This window comes from Myxocyprinus asiaticus, chromosome 4 (assembly GCF_019703515.2).
Source record: "Myxocyprinus asiaticus isolate MX2 ecotype Aquarium Trade chromosome 4, UBuf_Myxa_2, whole genome shotgun sequence".
Classification (NCBI taxonomy): Eukaryota; Metazoa; Chordata; class Actinopteri; order Cypriniformes; family Catostomidae; genus Myxocyprinus; species Myxocyprinus asiaticus.
Window position 1 is genome coordinate 13,870,676 of NC_059347.1, and position 16,228 is coordinate 13,886,903.

The 16,228-nt window shown below is 38.4% G+C and overlaps 1 protein-coding gene and 1 non-coding gene across 4 annotated transcripts; both read right to left on the reverse strand.

The window, feature by feature from the left end:
• Window positions 1–749: 749 nt before the first annotated feature.
• tia1 (TIA1 cytotoxic granule-associated RNA binding protein) lies at window positions 750–15,617 on the reverse strand. 3 transcript variants are annotated; one of them, XM_051696167.1, is made up of 12 exons: window positions 15,384–15,617; window positions 13,167–13,263; window positions 8,936–9,034; window positions 7,990–8,044; window positions 7,741–7,828; window positions 7,133–7,208; window positions 6,867–6,975; window positions 6,608–6,706; window positions 4,514–4,598; window positions 4,292–4,430; window positions 3,963–4,108; window positions 750–2,302 (listed from the first exon to the last, which is right to left on the reverse strand). In XM_051696167.1, the coding sequence occupies exons 1-12, from the start codon at window positions 15,410–15,412 to the stop codon at window positions 2,140–2,142; spliced, it is 1,185 nt and encodes a 394-aa protein (XP_051552127.1). In that variant the 5' UTR covers window positions 15,413–15,617; the 3' UTR covers window positions 750–2,139. The 3 variants fall into 3 exon arrangements, with proteins under 3 accessions (XP_051552127.1, XP_051552128.1, XP_051552126.1); XM_051696168.1 differs by having other exon boundaries at window positions 750–2,278; window positions 3,963–4,111; XM_051696166.1 differs by having other exon boundaries at window positions 3,963–4,111.
• Window positions 15,618–15,808: 191 nt separating this feature from the next.
• trnag-ccc (transfer RNA glycine (anticodon CCC)) lies at window positions 15,809–15,879 on the reverse strand. The gene has a single exon. It is a non-coding gene; the product is annotated as a tRNA-Gly (tRNA).
• Between the last annotated feature and the right edge of the window lie 349 nt (window positions 15,880–16,228).

The following is a 16,228-nucleotide window of genomic DNA, read 5'->3' on the forward strand; positions in this document are numbered from 1 at the left end:
ATACATTTTTATGTAGGTTATACAAAATAATGTGTTAGTTAACATTACTACACTCATATTAGCTACAGTGCTTAACAGTTTATTGCGTAATATGAATTAGTTTGAGTAATAATAATGTATTAGCAATTTTAATAGTAGCCTAATAAGAGGAACATTGACACCTATTAATTTAAATACATATTTAACATCAAGTTACCACACCATGGTTTGTGTACTGTACACCAGGCCAAACTTACCCTGATATACATTTTGTAAGTTTATGTGGGACTATCATTATAACAGGCATTTTTTTTTTTTTTTTTTTTTAATGGAAAAAAATATATTTCTTACACATTTTAAATATGGACTTACATGTATAAAATGTATGGGGGCCGGGGTTGTTTAAAAATATTAACTTGTTTTCTTTGCATTATTCGAGGTCTGAAAACAGTGCATCTTTTCTGAAAATTAATGCTCTGAATGACAATAGTTGTATTTGGAATTTGGGAGAAATGTTGTCAGTACTTTATAGAATAAAACAAAAATGTTCATTTTACTCAAACATATACCTATAAATAGTAAATCCAGAGAAACTGATAATTTTGCAGTGTATAATCCATAAAGTGGATAATTATTTTCCAGAGCTGTCTGTGTATTAAATAGGCTATATAAAATGTACAAGTGAGGGCTAGCATTGCAACAAAGATGCTTTTCTGTCTACACAAGGTAAAATGTAGGAAAATAAAGTTCAAAGACTGGACAGACAGGAATTTTGGTTCTTATTTGCATTTTAATGGGACAAAGCAAGAACACGAAAAAAGTAGGATGAATATTATTTAGAAAAATCCTCAAAACATGAGATCTCAAATTATTTTTAGGCACTGCCTATGTTTTATGATCATCTGTTTATTCATCAAGTGAAATCAACGCAAAATAAGGCAACAAAATTGGTCTCGTCTATTAAAACTCCAATGGGCAACAGTGCAAAATTCTGATCCATTCAGGTTTCGGGTCTCAATACTAAACACTTCAATATTTAGATATTACACACAGATTTATTGTACTTCTAACAAAACGTTCAGACTGGATCTTTGCACTGTATTGCAATCCAGCAAGTTCTCCCACGAGACTTCTCAGGAAGAATCCATTAAACCGCTTGGATCAGCATTTAACAGAGCCGCTAATGCTGAAGTTCAGATGAAGCCCAAACCCGACCCTTCATCCCACCCACCCCACTACAAAAAAAAGCAAGCAAACAAGCAAGCATTCATAATCAACACTTGAAATTTCTTTATATAGCGTCCCTGTCCCACCAGTTGAACACGGTTGTTTGGTTATTTACATACAGAACGGTATACGGTACTTACAAGCCCTCAAAATAAGCGGAATGCAAAACAATTTAAAATACCTAAAATTTGCGTAACATCAAATTTGTGAAAACGTATTAATATTGTGCAATATTTATCTGCCGTCAAGAAAAAAAATGTGGCAGTCATCCCTGCAATTGGTTTAGTTTGAGAAAATTGAATGTCTAATTAAAAAAATACAACAGTTGACATCCATTTTATTCATTTTATAAACAAAAAACGGTTTGACATTAAACATGATTCGATGGTGTCATCGCTCCTTTCAAGAAAACAATTTTGCTTTTAAAATGGCAAGTCCAAAGAAAAAAAAAAAGGCAAAGCTTCATATATTACAAAATCAGCAGCTGAAATTGCTCTAAACAAACGAAAAATAAAACAAAAAAGCAAAATGGAAAACTTGCAGTTATAGCTGAATTTTATTTATAGTACTTTTGAGTTTAAAATGGCATAGTCCTCTCCGATTAAGTCAGTCGGACACCAGGCCGATGACCTATGGATTTATGGGGGTGTGCGTTAATGTGTCTGAATACATATTTGTGTATCATGGTGTTGTTTAATCCCAGTGTTGGGCAACTCAAGACCCCGCAATGACGAGCAAGAACGGCCTCATAGTCCACCTAAACTGAAGAAAAATTACAGGTGGAGGGTGGGGAGGGTCAAAAAAATTCTTTAAAAAAAAAATGGAACACCCCCTCCCTATGTCAGGCTTCTTGTTGGGTGGTTGAGAATGAGGGGGTTGTGTGTAAATCCCTGCTGCAGCCGCAGTGGAGTGCTAGAGTTGTCCATTGGCGCATCAGTGTGTGTGGTATCCTGCAGTGCCCATGCTGGACTGGTTGGCTAGCACGGTCCCATTGACTCCCTGTGCAGGCTCCACCACACCACCGTTACTCACTGCACTGACACCAGGCCACCCAGCCCCAGCCTGTAAATGACTACAACAAAGGGAAAAAAAATTGCTGCCAGTTAGTGGCAGAGAAAACCTAGTTAATATTTAGCAGGTACTTTACGTCATTATTAATTGCAAGGACAATTACCGAACTGATAAAAGCAGTGACAAACTTTGCAACAATATACTTAAAACAGTCCAAAAATTGACTATGGTAAATTGTTTTCTCTTTGAATACTTCATCATGACTGCAAACAAACACTGAACACTGTCTCACGTTTAACTAAAAACAAAATTGTTTGCTTGCGGTCAGAAGAGTCAAACTCTGAAAGGCAACTAAGTCGACTGGGTGCGATCCGAACCGGTACGCACAAAAACGAAATATACTTGGACCATAACACAAAAGTGTGTAACATTTTCTGTAAAAAAAAAAATCTCTTATCCCAGCTTAATATGCAGAGACAAAAGTCATTTGTGCTTGGGTAAATTCTCTCAAAAACTGTAAACACTGTTTCTGTGGCAATATAAAAATTCCTGTTTGTTTTGAGTGACCCATCTATACAGACACAATAGCACTGACTCAACCAATGTCGTGATTTGGGGGTTGGACTATTGATTTATTCAATCAACAGTAGATGGAGGGGGGAGTATTCAGAAAGCATATTGCAAGCATTGGACATTTGAAATCAATGCACATTTTCTACCAGTTTCATTGGTGTTGTTTATATAACCTTTCAGATTGGGTAGAAAGCGTTATGATGTGACTTTACGCTTAGTCACAAATTTGAGTCTGCAAGAACAGGTAATCTAATGGTTGAAATAAGTTCTTTACAAGACTTCATCCATACAAAGAGACAGGGTTCTCAAAGTACCTGTACTTCGGTACCAAGGCAGTACTATACTAATAATAAAAAAATGATGTCACGATACCAGTGTTTTTGCAGTACTGGTCGTACCGGCTCAATCCGATACCTGCGGTTTGGCTGACTGTCACACAACTGCTTTCAAATGCTCACACGATTATTTGTGTGTGCGCTCTGTTACTCCTTTTACACTGAAATCCAAAGTTAATCAAATTATAAATCACAATATATCCTAGTGTGATTTATCAAACGTGAAAGTCTGCAATCTTAGTCTGCATGAGCTGGGTGCTTTATATGAATGTGTGAAGCTGACCGCTCATACACTGGAATCTCCATAGACATTGAGAATAATTTGTGTTGTATGAGATGACAAAGCAGAGCACTAACCACCGTGAAGCGTGCAGCACACTCAGACTATATATCTGCACTTAAACGATCACACTGGGTCATGTAGCAAACTGTTTATCCATCAGAAGTAGTGAATCTTCCATCAAAATAAAAGCTCATGTCAAAATAAGTGTGATTCAAAATAATAGCTATACGTCTGAAAATTAATTGCAACAGAAATACATTGCAACTGTATAGTAAAATGTAAAATTTACTATAGTAATATCAAAATTGATAAAACAATGATTAATAATAATAAAAATTGTTGTGCTAAATAAGTTTTAAAAAATGCAATGGTATGTTGAAAAGTAATTGTTCTTTTTTCACTTGTTAAGTTTCACATTACCATGTTTTTGCAGTGGTATCGAAACTGGTATCGAGAACCATGAAATTTCACTGGTATCGGTACCGACTACTGAAATATTGGTATCGTGACAACATTACAAACAAATGGAGAATTGAGGCATGTAGAAGACTTACTTGAAGCCCTGTTGGTTCCAGGCCTGTCCGTACACGCCATAAGTGGGTACCTGCCAGCCATTATGGACATACTGACTAATTTGTTGTGCGTTGCCGTACCACTGTCCCCACTGACCATATGGCTGTGCGGCAAAGCCAACTTTGTTCTGCTATAAAATCAGAAAATGACAGAAAGGTGATTTATACATTTATGAACAGGAAACTTTGATGTTCAACATATTCCTTGGGCATTCCAACAACCAATTCTTTGTCTTAGTGACATTTAGCTGGAACATTTCTAATCCCTCTCTTCTGAGCAGAACATGGGCTGAAAACATACTCCTGCTCACCTGGGGTACCTGCACCTGCTGCATGGGGCTGACCATGTCGGTAGTCTCTTTTCCCCAGTAACATTTCACTACGTGACCTTCTACGGATGTGCCGTTAACAGACACTATTGCATGAGCCGCGCTTTCATGAGAGTTGAACCTGCAGAGGAGAAGAGAGTTTCATCAGCCCCTACAGTTACGACCTGTAAGCGTTGTGTCTTAGCTTGAATGATATGAACATACCTAACAAATGAGTAACCTTTGTCTGGGAACACTCGAACTTCCATTATTTGGCCAAAAGGAGAGAAGGTCTGTCTCATGAGTTGTTCTTTTAAAAAAAAAAAAAAAAAAAGAGGGCATGTTAGAAAACTAAAATTCAAAATATATTTTCATGGATAGATGAATGGGTTTCCTGCATGGTCACTTTTTAGCATGGCAAAATAAATAATATTTTAACCCAGTTGTTTGCAGTGCGATTGCTAAGTAATAAGAGACTGTGTACCACGAAATAACGGACAATAAATAGACAAATGCCTTTTATCATCACTATTTATAAAAAAATAAAATAAATAAATAAATAAAAAAGTGACCAGTAGAGGCCGACCGATATATAGGTTTACCGATATATCTGCACTAATTATTGCCTTTTGCAACTTTCAGTTATCGGCAAAAATCAGAGCCGATAGTTCCAGATAGTTTTATAAATTATTAAATTTTATGGTGTTTATATTGGTATACATTGTAGAGGATTGTAAGATTGCATGTTTTGTTTCCTTTAAGTGTTTGTGTGAGCTGGGAGCACAAACTTTTCAAAATAAGAGTCCCCAGTGTGTTTCGGGCTTGCTTGCAGTTAAAAGTCGTGCTGTATGGACCAAAATATTTTTTGTGTTTATGTTTATTAGAGGTGCACTGATACCAATTTTTTTTTTTTTTTTAAGGCCGATACAAGTAGTACCAAGTACCTAGATTTGGGTATCGGCCGATTAAGAGTACTGATACGAGTAGTTTTGTGTTTGTAAACATAAGCCATTCTATATGCATTTTCAGTAATTAAAAATGACAATTCAGGACCGTTTTAATAATGTGTAGCTTACCTTTAAAATTATCCCAGCTAACACATACACGTTATTCATGCTTATTTTATCTATATTGTTCTGTACATTCTCGGAGAGGACAGTACAGCTTTAGTATTCATTGATTGTTCTGGTTTTGTTGCATTAAGCCTGACTGAGTTCGACGTCTGTTCGATTGCTTTATACTGTGTTGCTATTGGGCTTAAGTGACAGATAGCAACTCCCATCACTTTTTCCAGCTTTGTCTTTACACGTAAGAAATTATTTTTGGAGTTGCGGTGTTTATGGCAACAATGGCCTTCTCACGCGAGCAGAGCCCTCTCTGGGGCGAGTCTGATCATAGCGCTCTTTTTTTCTTTACTTTTTTTTTTCTCCTTCAAACACAAATGTGCATAGAGAGGGAAGGCGAATGAAAACTCACAAGTTAAAAATGATTTCTTTCTATTCTTGCAGTCTTTTATCTGTCAAAATGACAAAACAAATGATGTCTGGCAATCTCTTGGGAACGTGAGCTCTCGTGCCACACACACGGGAGGGAGAGAGAAGGCACGTGCACGTGAGAGAATCCACTTACATCAGGTAAAGATGGATAAAAAAAAAAAAATAATGTGCTAGATTTAAATAGTTTAAACACATTAAAATATTTCTCATGTTTTAGAAGCACAATGCACACGTGCAACCACGTCATTATATTAATGTACTCGAACTTGCGTATTTATCCCCCAGTATCGGCCCGATACGAGTATTACAGAGTAGTATCGGTGCACCTCTAATGGTTATTATTGGGATTATGGTAGCAAAATAAACTGCATCTGGGGTTTCATTCAATTTGGACTCTTGTAGCATCTATGTCTGTCACATTAAGGAATGAAATTTTGACATTCAATACATCGATTTTAAAAATGATCGCCCGATTCATAGGTTTTAATTGGCCTTTACCACCAGCTTAGTTATCGGTATTGGCAAAATCCACTATCAGTAGACCTCTAACGACCAGTGTATTCTGATTCATGAACAAATTAATCTTATGAGCCAGTTCTTTGACTAAACTGGTCAAATTTACGAGTTATCGGTTTTAATGACAGCAGTTACTGTAACATTTGGTTTTCTTACAAAAAAGAGTCCCTTATGCATAATAAACAGATTTGTAAAACATTTATTCAAATAAGTTACCAAAAAAATAAAATCCATTGACAAAAGCAAAAATAAATCAAATCTGTATTGTTAGAAGCTTCCTTTTAATGTTAAATATGGTAATTCTCACCTGTAAGGCCTGTACTGACTCCACCGCAATAGACAGTGCAATTGCTAGGGCTGGACTGGTTCACTACCTCATCAAACGACAAGTGCTTGGTGCTCGATGCTAGAACAATCAAAATTAAATACTGATTAATCCTGATAGGTCTTTGGATGAGTTTATAGGTTACAAATTATATATTAACTCAAAGAGATAGGGAGGTTTCAATATAGCACCTAGATTACAGCTCTTTTCTAACTATAACTTTTCATGAATATGAACTTACTTTCATAAGTGGCTTTGGGCGCTGGGGGTTTTCTTGTAGCCCAGTTAGTCCTGATCTGCCTGCCGCCCAACCACTGGCCCCCCATCTGCTGAATGGCATTCTCTGCATCCTGCCAACAACCAGTGCAACAAGTACATCAGCACATGGCCACAACAGAGACTTCTGGGATTTGAAATTAGGCATTAGATTCACATGAAGATGTTCCACACCCTGACTCTGCTTAGGTAAAAAAATTGGCATTTCCTGATGTTGGGATTACGACTCACCCATTTGTTGAAGAATGAAACAAAACCATAGCCTTTAGACTTCCCCGTCGCCATGTCTTTCACAACACGGGCATCACTGTGAAGAGAGCAAATCCAATAAGAACAGACAACACGCAACAGGGTTCCCACACATTCTGACCCAATGAATTTCCATGACATTTCCTTGACCTTTTCATTTGTTTGTGAATGAAGACTGTTTGGACAAGACACTGATTCAGACTGATTCATTAATGAATCATTCAGATGATTTGTGCACCAGTTTAACCATTCATTTAATCAATGACTCAAGAATGACTCGCTCACAAATCTACACAAGAGTCACATTTAACCAATATATAGTAAAAGTATTTTACATCCACAAAATGAAGTGAAATGTATAAAACATAAAAAAATAAATAAATTTAAAAAAAGCCAGATGGGCTGGTTTGAGTATTTCTGTAACTGCTGATCTCCTGGGATTTTCACACACAACAGTCTCTAGAATTTACTCAGAATGGAGCCAAAAACATCCAGCGAGTGGCAGTTGATGAGAAAGATCAATGGAGAATGGCCAGACGGGTTCAAGTTCAAATTTCTTTATTTCAAAATACATCATTCTGTTCACTTACGATATCCTTCCAAATGGTGCAAAGGCAGCTCTGATGTCGTCAGTGGTGATTTCTGGGCTGAGGTCTCCGACAAAGACGTGAAAGTGATCTAAAAAACATCCAAGAATCAATTAAATTCTCACGTGTCTCTAAAAACATTACAGTTGCTGAACCAGAAAATTTAGTATACGTCGATCAACACTGGACTGCTTGTTCATTACATCTTACAGACATTTAGTGTGTATAAAGAAAACATAGACTGCAACTCACTGCTTGTGTCTTTTTTCTGGCTGCTTGGTGAAGTAGCCCAGTTGACTTTTACCTCCTAAGACAGACGGGTATCGGGAGGGCAGGGTAGAAAGTTTGAGAAGAATGTCAGAATGGATCAAGATTCTGCTTTACATCTAGCCGATAATATATCACTCCTTACACACAGTGAGTGTCTGAATGCACAGTTGAGAGGAGGGAGACCTGACAATACTCAATTCACACTTCACTGTCCTTTGGAGCACTTATTTGAATAGGCACAAAATCTTGGAAGTAAAAAGGTCCAAATAACAAGGGACTTACAAAACAAGTGAAATAACCAACTTGTATTACTCCTCAAATGGTCCTTCATTACCTGTTGAGGATAAAATATTTTGAACTGAATGGGCACAAGAAGCTTTCCTCTAATGTATAATTTATAAAGGACTTATTAAAAGGGGTGATGAGGGATGTTTACAAAAAAATCATGAAGCATTATATAAAAAGCTATGGCCAGAGGTGACATGACTATGAGTGAATGTGGCTGAAGTTGTATGCTTTTCTCATCATTTTGGCTAATACACAAGCCATTTCAATGTGTGTAAAATTCCCATTTCAAGGAAGCACTACATCCAACCAAGGATGTTGATAGGTTAAGTCCATGCCAAAAAGGTGGATCATGTACTATTTTTCACCAAACAACATTACAGGTTATCTGAAAAATAAATCATGATATGCACATGGGTTGAGAATGAAGATTAAGGAATCTCAGGTCAACATGACAAGCCTGTCAAAATCTCCCTCTGTTCACGTTGCACATCCAGGACACAGGCTGATGTTGACCTCAGAGTCACAGGTTTAAGTTAAATATACATTACATGAAACGTGTTATGTGCTTAGTCTGCAGATCATTGTAATCACCACACCCTCCCGTCCCAACCCAACTCACCCTGTAGATACGATAGCTTACCTTACCCATTATTTTACGCCCGTTCATGGCTGCGAGGGAGGCCGCTGCGTGCCTTTGTTCAAAGAACTCCACAAAGCAGTATGGATCGTTACCTGCCGTCTAAAGTGAAGTTATTGTTATTAGACTACACCAACTTCAAAGGAGCCATATTACTGGGGTGGGGGCAGACATTTTCCTTGATCTTTTTAAATAATAATTTGGATGCATCATATAGACATACACAACATATTTATAAACAGACACCTTAATGTATTTAATAAAAACACCTCATACCATCCCAGATGTGTATGACTTTTAATTCTGCTGAACACAAACTAAGATTTTTTTTTAAATATCTCAGTTCTGTAGGTCCATACGATGCAAGTAAATGGTGACAAAAAAAAAAACAACCGTTAAATCTCCAAAAAAGCACATAAAGGCAGCATAAAAGTAATGCATAAAACTCCAGTGGTTTATTCTGTCTTCTGAAGCGATCTAATTGGTTAAGTGAGAACAGACCAAAATATAACCCCTTTTCCACTATGAATCTTGCCATTGAAGTCTCAAAGCTCGATCATGATTTCAAGCTTGATTACACTTCTGAATGCATGACGCATGTGCAGAGCACTAGAAAGACTAATCGAATTTGAAATAATGATTGCCATGTTAATTTATAGTGAAAAATACGTTATTTTTTTAAATCTATTAGATCGCTTCAGAAGACACTGATTAAACCATTGGAGCCTTATAGATTACTTTTATGCTGCCTTTTTGCTTTTTGAAGCGTCAAAGCTTTGGTCACCATTCACTTGCAAATCGCCAAAAACAAAAGAATGTAGAAGTGAAAATGGAGAGTGATAGTAAAAAAGGACTTAAATATTGATCCGTTTCTCACCCACATCTATCAGATCACTTCTGAAGATATTGATTTAACCACTGGAGTCGTATGGGTTACCTTTATGCAGCCTTTGTGCTATTTGGAGCTTTAAAGTTTTGGTCACCATTTACTTGCATTGTATGGACCTTCAGATCTGAAATATTCTTCTAAAACTCTTCATTTGTGTTCAGCAGAAGAAAGTAAGTCAAACATCTGGTATGACATGAGGGTCAGAAAATGATGAATTTTTATTTTTGGGTGAACCATTCCTTTAACCTGGCAGCAAACCTGCAACCTGTAAATAAGCGTTTTACTAGTTTCACCTGTGATGATGTTTATGTAAAAAGTCTTAAAAGATACAGCAGCATGAAATACTTGTTTTATATATATATATATATATATATTGTTAAGTCAGAAGTTTACATATACCTTATCCAAATACATTTGAACTCAGTTTTTCACAATTCCTGACATTTTATCGTAGAAAACATTCCCTATCCTCAGGTCAGTTAGGATCACTACTTGATTTAAAGAATGTGAAATGTCAGAATAACAGTACAGAGAATTATTTATTTCAGCTTTTATTTCATCACATTCCCAGTGGCTCAGAAGTTCACATACACTTTGTTAGTATTTGGTAGCATTGCCTTTAATTGTTTAACTTGGGTCAAACTTTTTTGGGTAGCCTTCCACAAGCTTCTCACAATAAGTTGCTGGAATTTTGGCCCGTTCCTCCAGACAGAACTGGAGTAACTAAGTCAGGTTTGTAGGCCTCTTTGCACGCACACGCTTTCAGTTCTGACCACAAATTTTCTATCAGATTGAGGTCAGGGCTTTGTGATGGCCACTCAGATACCTTGACTTTGTTGTCCTTAAGCCATTTTGCCACAATTTTGGAGGTATGCTTGGGGTCATTGTCCATTTGGAAGAACCATTTGCGACCGAGCTTTAACTTCATGGCTGATATCTTGAGATGTTGCTTCAATATATCCATATCATTTTCCTTCCTCATGATGCCATCTATTTTGTGAAGTGCACCAGACCCTCCTGCAGCAAAGCACCCCCACAACATGATGCTGCTTCCCCCATGCTTCACGGTTGGGATGGTGTTCTTCGGTTTGCACGCCTCACCCTTTTTCCTCCAAACATAACAATGGTCATTATGGTCAAATAGTTCCATTTTTGTTTCATCAGACCAGAGGAAATTTCTCCAAAAAGTAAGACCTTTATCCCCATGTGCACTTGCAAACTGTAGTCTTGCTTTTTTATGGCAGTTTTGGAGCATTTGCTTCTTCCTTGCTGAGCAGCCTTTCAGGTTATGTCGATATAGGACTTGTTTTACTGTGGATATAGATACTCGTCTACCGGTTTCCTCCAGCATCTTCACAAGGTCCTTTGCTGTTGTTCTGGGATTGATTTGCACTTTTCGCACCAAACTACATTAATCTCTAGGAGACAGAATGTCACCTTCCTGAGTGGTATGATGGCTGCGTGGTCCCATGGTGTTTATACTTGCGTACTATTGTTTGTACAGATGAACGTGGTACCTTCAGGCGTTTGGAAATTGCTCTCAAGGATGAATCAGACTTGTGGAGGTCCATAATATTTTTCTGAGGTCTTGGCTGATTTCTTTTGATCTTCCCATGATGTCAAGAAAAGAGGCACTAAATCTGAAGGAAGGTCTTAAAATACATCCACAGGTACACATACAATTCGGTACACCTCGTATCAGAAGCTAATTGCCTAAAGGCTTGACATCATTTTCTGGAATTTTCCAAGCTGCTTAAAGGCACAGTTAACTTAGTGTATGTAAACTTCTGACCCACTGGAATTGTGATAGTCAATTCAAAGTGAAACAATCTGTCTGTAAACAATAGTAGAAAAAATTACTTGTGTCATGCACAAAGTAGATGTCTTAAACGACTTGCCAAAACTAGTTTGCTAACATTAAATCTGTGGAGTGGTTAAAAAATGAGTATTAATGACTAAAGTGTATGTAAACTTCTGACTTCAACTGTATATACATAACTGTATATACATATACACTGATCAGCCACAACATTAAAACAACTGATAGGTGAAGTGAATAACATTTATTTCATTACAATGGCACCTGTCAAGGGGTGGGATATATTAGGCAGCAAGTGAACAGTCAGTTCTTGAACTGCATGTTTTTGAAGCAGGAAAAATGGGCAAGCATAAGGATCTGAGCGACTTTGACCAAGGCCAAATTGTGATGGCTAGACGACTGGGTCACAGCATCTCCAAAATGGCAGGTATTGTGGGGTGTTCCCAGTATGCAGTGGTTAGTACCTACCAAAAGTGGTCCAAGAAAGGACAACCGGTGAACCGGTGACAGGGTCATGGGCACCCAAGGCTCGTTGATGCGCGTGGGGAGCAAAGGCTAGCCCGTCTGGCCTGATCCCACAGAAGAGCTACTGTAGCACAAATTGCTAAAAAAAAAAAAAAAAAAAAAAAACAATGCTGGCCATGACAGAAAGGTGTCAGAACACACAGTGCATCGCAGCTTGCTGCGTATGGGGCTGCGTAGCCGCAGACCAGTCAGAATGCCTATGCTGACCCCCGTCCACCGGTGAAAGCGCCTACAATAGGCACGCTAGTGTCAGAACTGGACCATGGAACAATGGAAGAAGGTGGCCTGGTCTGATGAATCACATTTTCTTTTAGATCATATGGATGGCTGGGTGCCTGTGTGTCGTTTACCTGGGGAAGAGATGGCAGCTGGATGCACCATGGGAAGAAGGCAGGCTGGCAGAGGAAGTGTGGTGTTCTGTGCAATGTTCTGCTGGGAAACCTTGGGTCCTGGCATTCATGTGGATGTTACTTTGACACATACCACCTACCTAAAGATTGTTGCAGACCACATACACCCTTTTATGGCAATGGTATTCCCTGATGACAGTGGCATCTTTCAGCAGGATAATGCGCCCTGCCACATTGCAAAAATTGTTCAGGAATGGTATGAGCAGCATGACAAAAAGTTCAAGGTGATGACTTGGCCTCCAAATTCCCCAGATCTCAATACGATTGAGCATCTTTTGGATGTGCTGGACCAACAAGTCCGATCCATGTAGGCCCCACCTCACAACTTACAGGACTTAAAGGATCTGATGCTAACGTCTTGGTGCCAGATACCACAGGACACCTTCAGAGGTCTTGTGGAGTCCATGCCTCAATGGGTCAGAGCTGTTTTGGCGGCACGAGGGGGGACCTACATGATATTAGGCAGGTGGTTTTAATGTTGTGGCTGATCGGTGTATATATGCCCTCTCTTGAAATCAACAAAACAAGCTGGTTCACATTCAACTAAGTTTGAGAATAGCAATTGACAGTCAAAACTGATGTACTACTCACGTCCATAATCATTTTACAGCTCTTGCAGGGGCCAATTTGACTGAAGAGCTGCATAATAAGGGCCTCGGTCACATCCCGTGACAGGTTTCCAACATACCTGCAAAAAAGGAGTACATAAAGTGACCGACAATGTGAATAACAAACATTCTTTGACATCAGTGATTTGAGTCACTCAAGTTAATTATGTGTTCAAGTGTGCAAACTGACCCCTCTCACACTATCTAAATCTACATTATAATGGAATTAGTAGGTAAGAAGACCCATGGATACAGAGGTCCAGGAGTGCACAACACAAAATTAGCAAAGCAAATAAAAGCCAAAAAAACAATTAAAATAAGCAACACAACTAAATCATCAGAAAAATAGGCTTCAAGTAATAAGTTTTCCCCAAATTGAACATTTTCTCATCATTTACTCACCCTCATGCCAACCCAGACGTGCATGACTTCCTTCTGCAGAACACAAAGGAAGATTTTTAGAAGAATATTTCAGATCTGTTGGTCCATACAATGCAAGTGAACGGTGACCAAAACTTTCAAGCTCAAAAAAGCACAAAGGCAGCACAGAAGTAATCCATGTGGTTTATTCCATGTCTTCTGAAGTTATCTAATTGGTTTTGAGAACAGACCAAAGAGTAACTCCTTTTTTCATGTAAATCTTGACATTCTCCTTGGCAATACATTTTCAAGCTTGATTACACTTCCTATAGCGCCATCTAGCGCTCTGCGCATACGCCAAGCAAGGATATAGCAAAATATTCAGAATTGTGTGTGGTGGGGGGGGGTACCAAATGTAATAATTTATAATCAACCATAGGAAAAAAAAAAAAAAAAAAACATAGACCACCGCTATGAATATTGGGGGGGGGGGGACATGTCCTTCTCAATGTCTATGGTGGTTACGGCCCTGACGTCAAGCACCAGGAAGTGTAATCAAGCTTGAAATCATGATCGTCAAGGAGACTGCTGATGTCAACATTTATAGTGAAAAATGAGTTACATTTTGGTCCATTCTCAACCCAAACTGATTGCATTGCTTCAAAAGACATCGATTTAATCACGGGAGTCATATGGATTTCTTTTAAGCTGCCATTGTGTGCTTTTTTGAGCTTCAGAATTTTGGTCACCATTCACTTGCATTGTATGGACCAACAAAGCTGATATTCTTCTTAAAATCTGTGTTCAGCAGAAGAAATAAAGGCACACACATCTGAGATGAGGGTGAGTAAATGATAATTTTCATTTTGGGTGAACCATCCCTTTGAGTTCGTTTTTTTGTGACTTAATACTGTTGAGCTAGGTCTTTCTTTGTTGTGTTGTGCCTCAATTTCATTATGTTGTGCATTCATTTTATTGTGTTGTGACTTTTCAGTTATGTTGTGGCTTATTTTCCTTGTGTTTCAGCTTTTATGTACTTTGCTAATTTTGTGCTGTGCACTCCTTAGCCACCGCACATTTCTTATCCTTAAGAAACCCCATTAGTCATCCAGCAATGAGCTGCTTGTACTCGTGTATTCAGATTTGAAACAAAGAGAAGACAGCACAAGCGCACAGGCCGCGCGAGCTACCAGCAACAAAAGCTCTTTTACTTTCACATAGGAGCTAATAAACAAGTCAGATACATCTCAACAAGCATGTTAGATTTTATTTATAATCTCTATTTATCATGCTATCTGCATGTAATTCGCGAGTGCATGTCACTGTATATACAAAAACACGCTGGAAACACGCCGGTGAATAAACTAGACTGGCTCTATTGTCTCAATGTAACGACAATGAGCTTTCAGTAAGTGCAGGAAACTTTACACACACGTACATAAACAGCACTGTGTGTGAGAAAGAGTGTGTGTGCGCGGCCCTTCTCCGGCCTGTAAAGGCCTGCAGCAATTATCCAAATAAACTCACTAACTAACACGTGGACTTTGCGATGCTTTGAAATCACACGACTGTGTGTGATCTGTGATGGTCTCGAGCGACAAAACTAGAGTGAATCTCTCAGACCAGCAATCAGAGCTTTTGTTTGAGAGGAACAGAATGTACACGTCCGCTTTGTAGGTGTACATCCATAGTCCTAACATTACACTCAGTGCTTTTAAAACAGAGGAACTATAAATGATGTGATTTAGACGAAAAGATGGCTGGACAGTGCTTCTTCTTCTTGAGCTGATGTGAAGTTGTTTGTCTAAAGTCTTGGCGTACAATGGGGATGAATACGTACAGGGTCTTGGGCTGCTCGTCGTCCATCATATTTCCCCGATTGAATTAAGACACCGAACCCTGAGAGAAAATCCTCTTGTGTCGATTTGGAGATGATCCCGAGTTCCGCGTGTCTCGGTCTTTCCCGTGTTGTTGCCCCCTCTGTTCTACACCAAACGAGTTGTAATGAGAGTAAACGTGAAATGCCGTCTCGGCTGACTCCAGTTATGAACAATGGAAAGGCGACATAAGATGGCGGAGGGACCGGAAATGGGAGTGCGCACGCGCGCAAGTACTATAAAGGGCACAAAATCATGATTTGAAGAGGCATTTGAGTTCTGTGAAGTATATTAAATAATCATTTGTATACATGATGTGAAAGTTTAAGAAGGTATAGCATTCCACAAAATTACCAGAAATGCATGTTTTGCTTCAGCGAAAAATTAGTGCGCCGCCCGGGAATCGAACCCGGGTCGCAAGAATGGGAATCTTGCATGATACCACTACACCAGCGGCGCCATGTTAGCAATAGTGAATATATATAATATATGTATTTTGTCTTACTGTACCGGCAGAGTTTTTATAATCAAAAAGTGAAAAAATCTACCAGTGCTGAAGAAGTAATCCAAAGTATTTACAATACGTTACTGACCTTGAGTAATCTAACAGAATACATTACAAATGACATTTTACAGCATGTATTCTGTAATCTGTAGTGGAATACATTTCAAAATATATATTTATAAAATAGTTGAAAAAATGCATTCTGATTTCTGAACGTGTGAAAGAATGTTTGAATGTGCCGCTTCTCTGTTGTTAAGGAAAATCTGGTTAAAAAAAAACTTTTACAAAGTTTTTAAAGTTAAT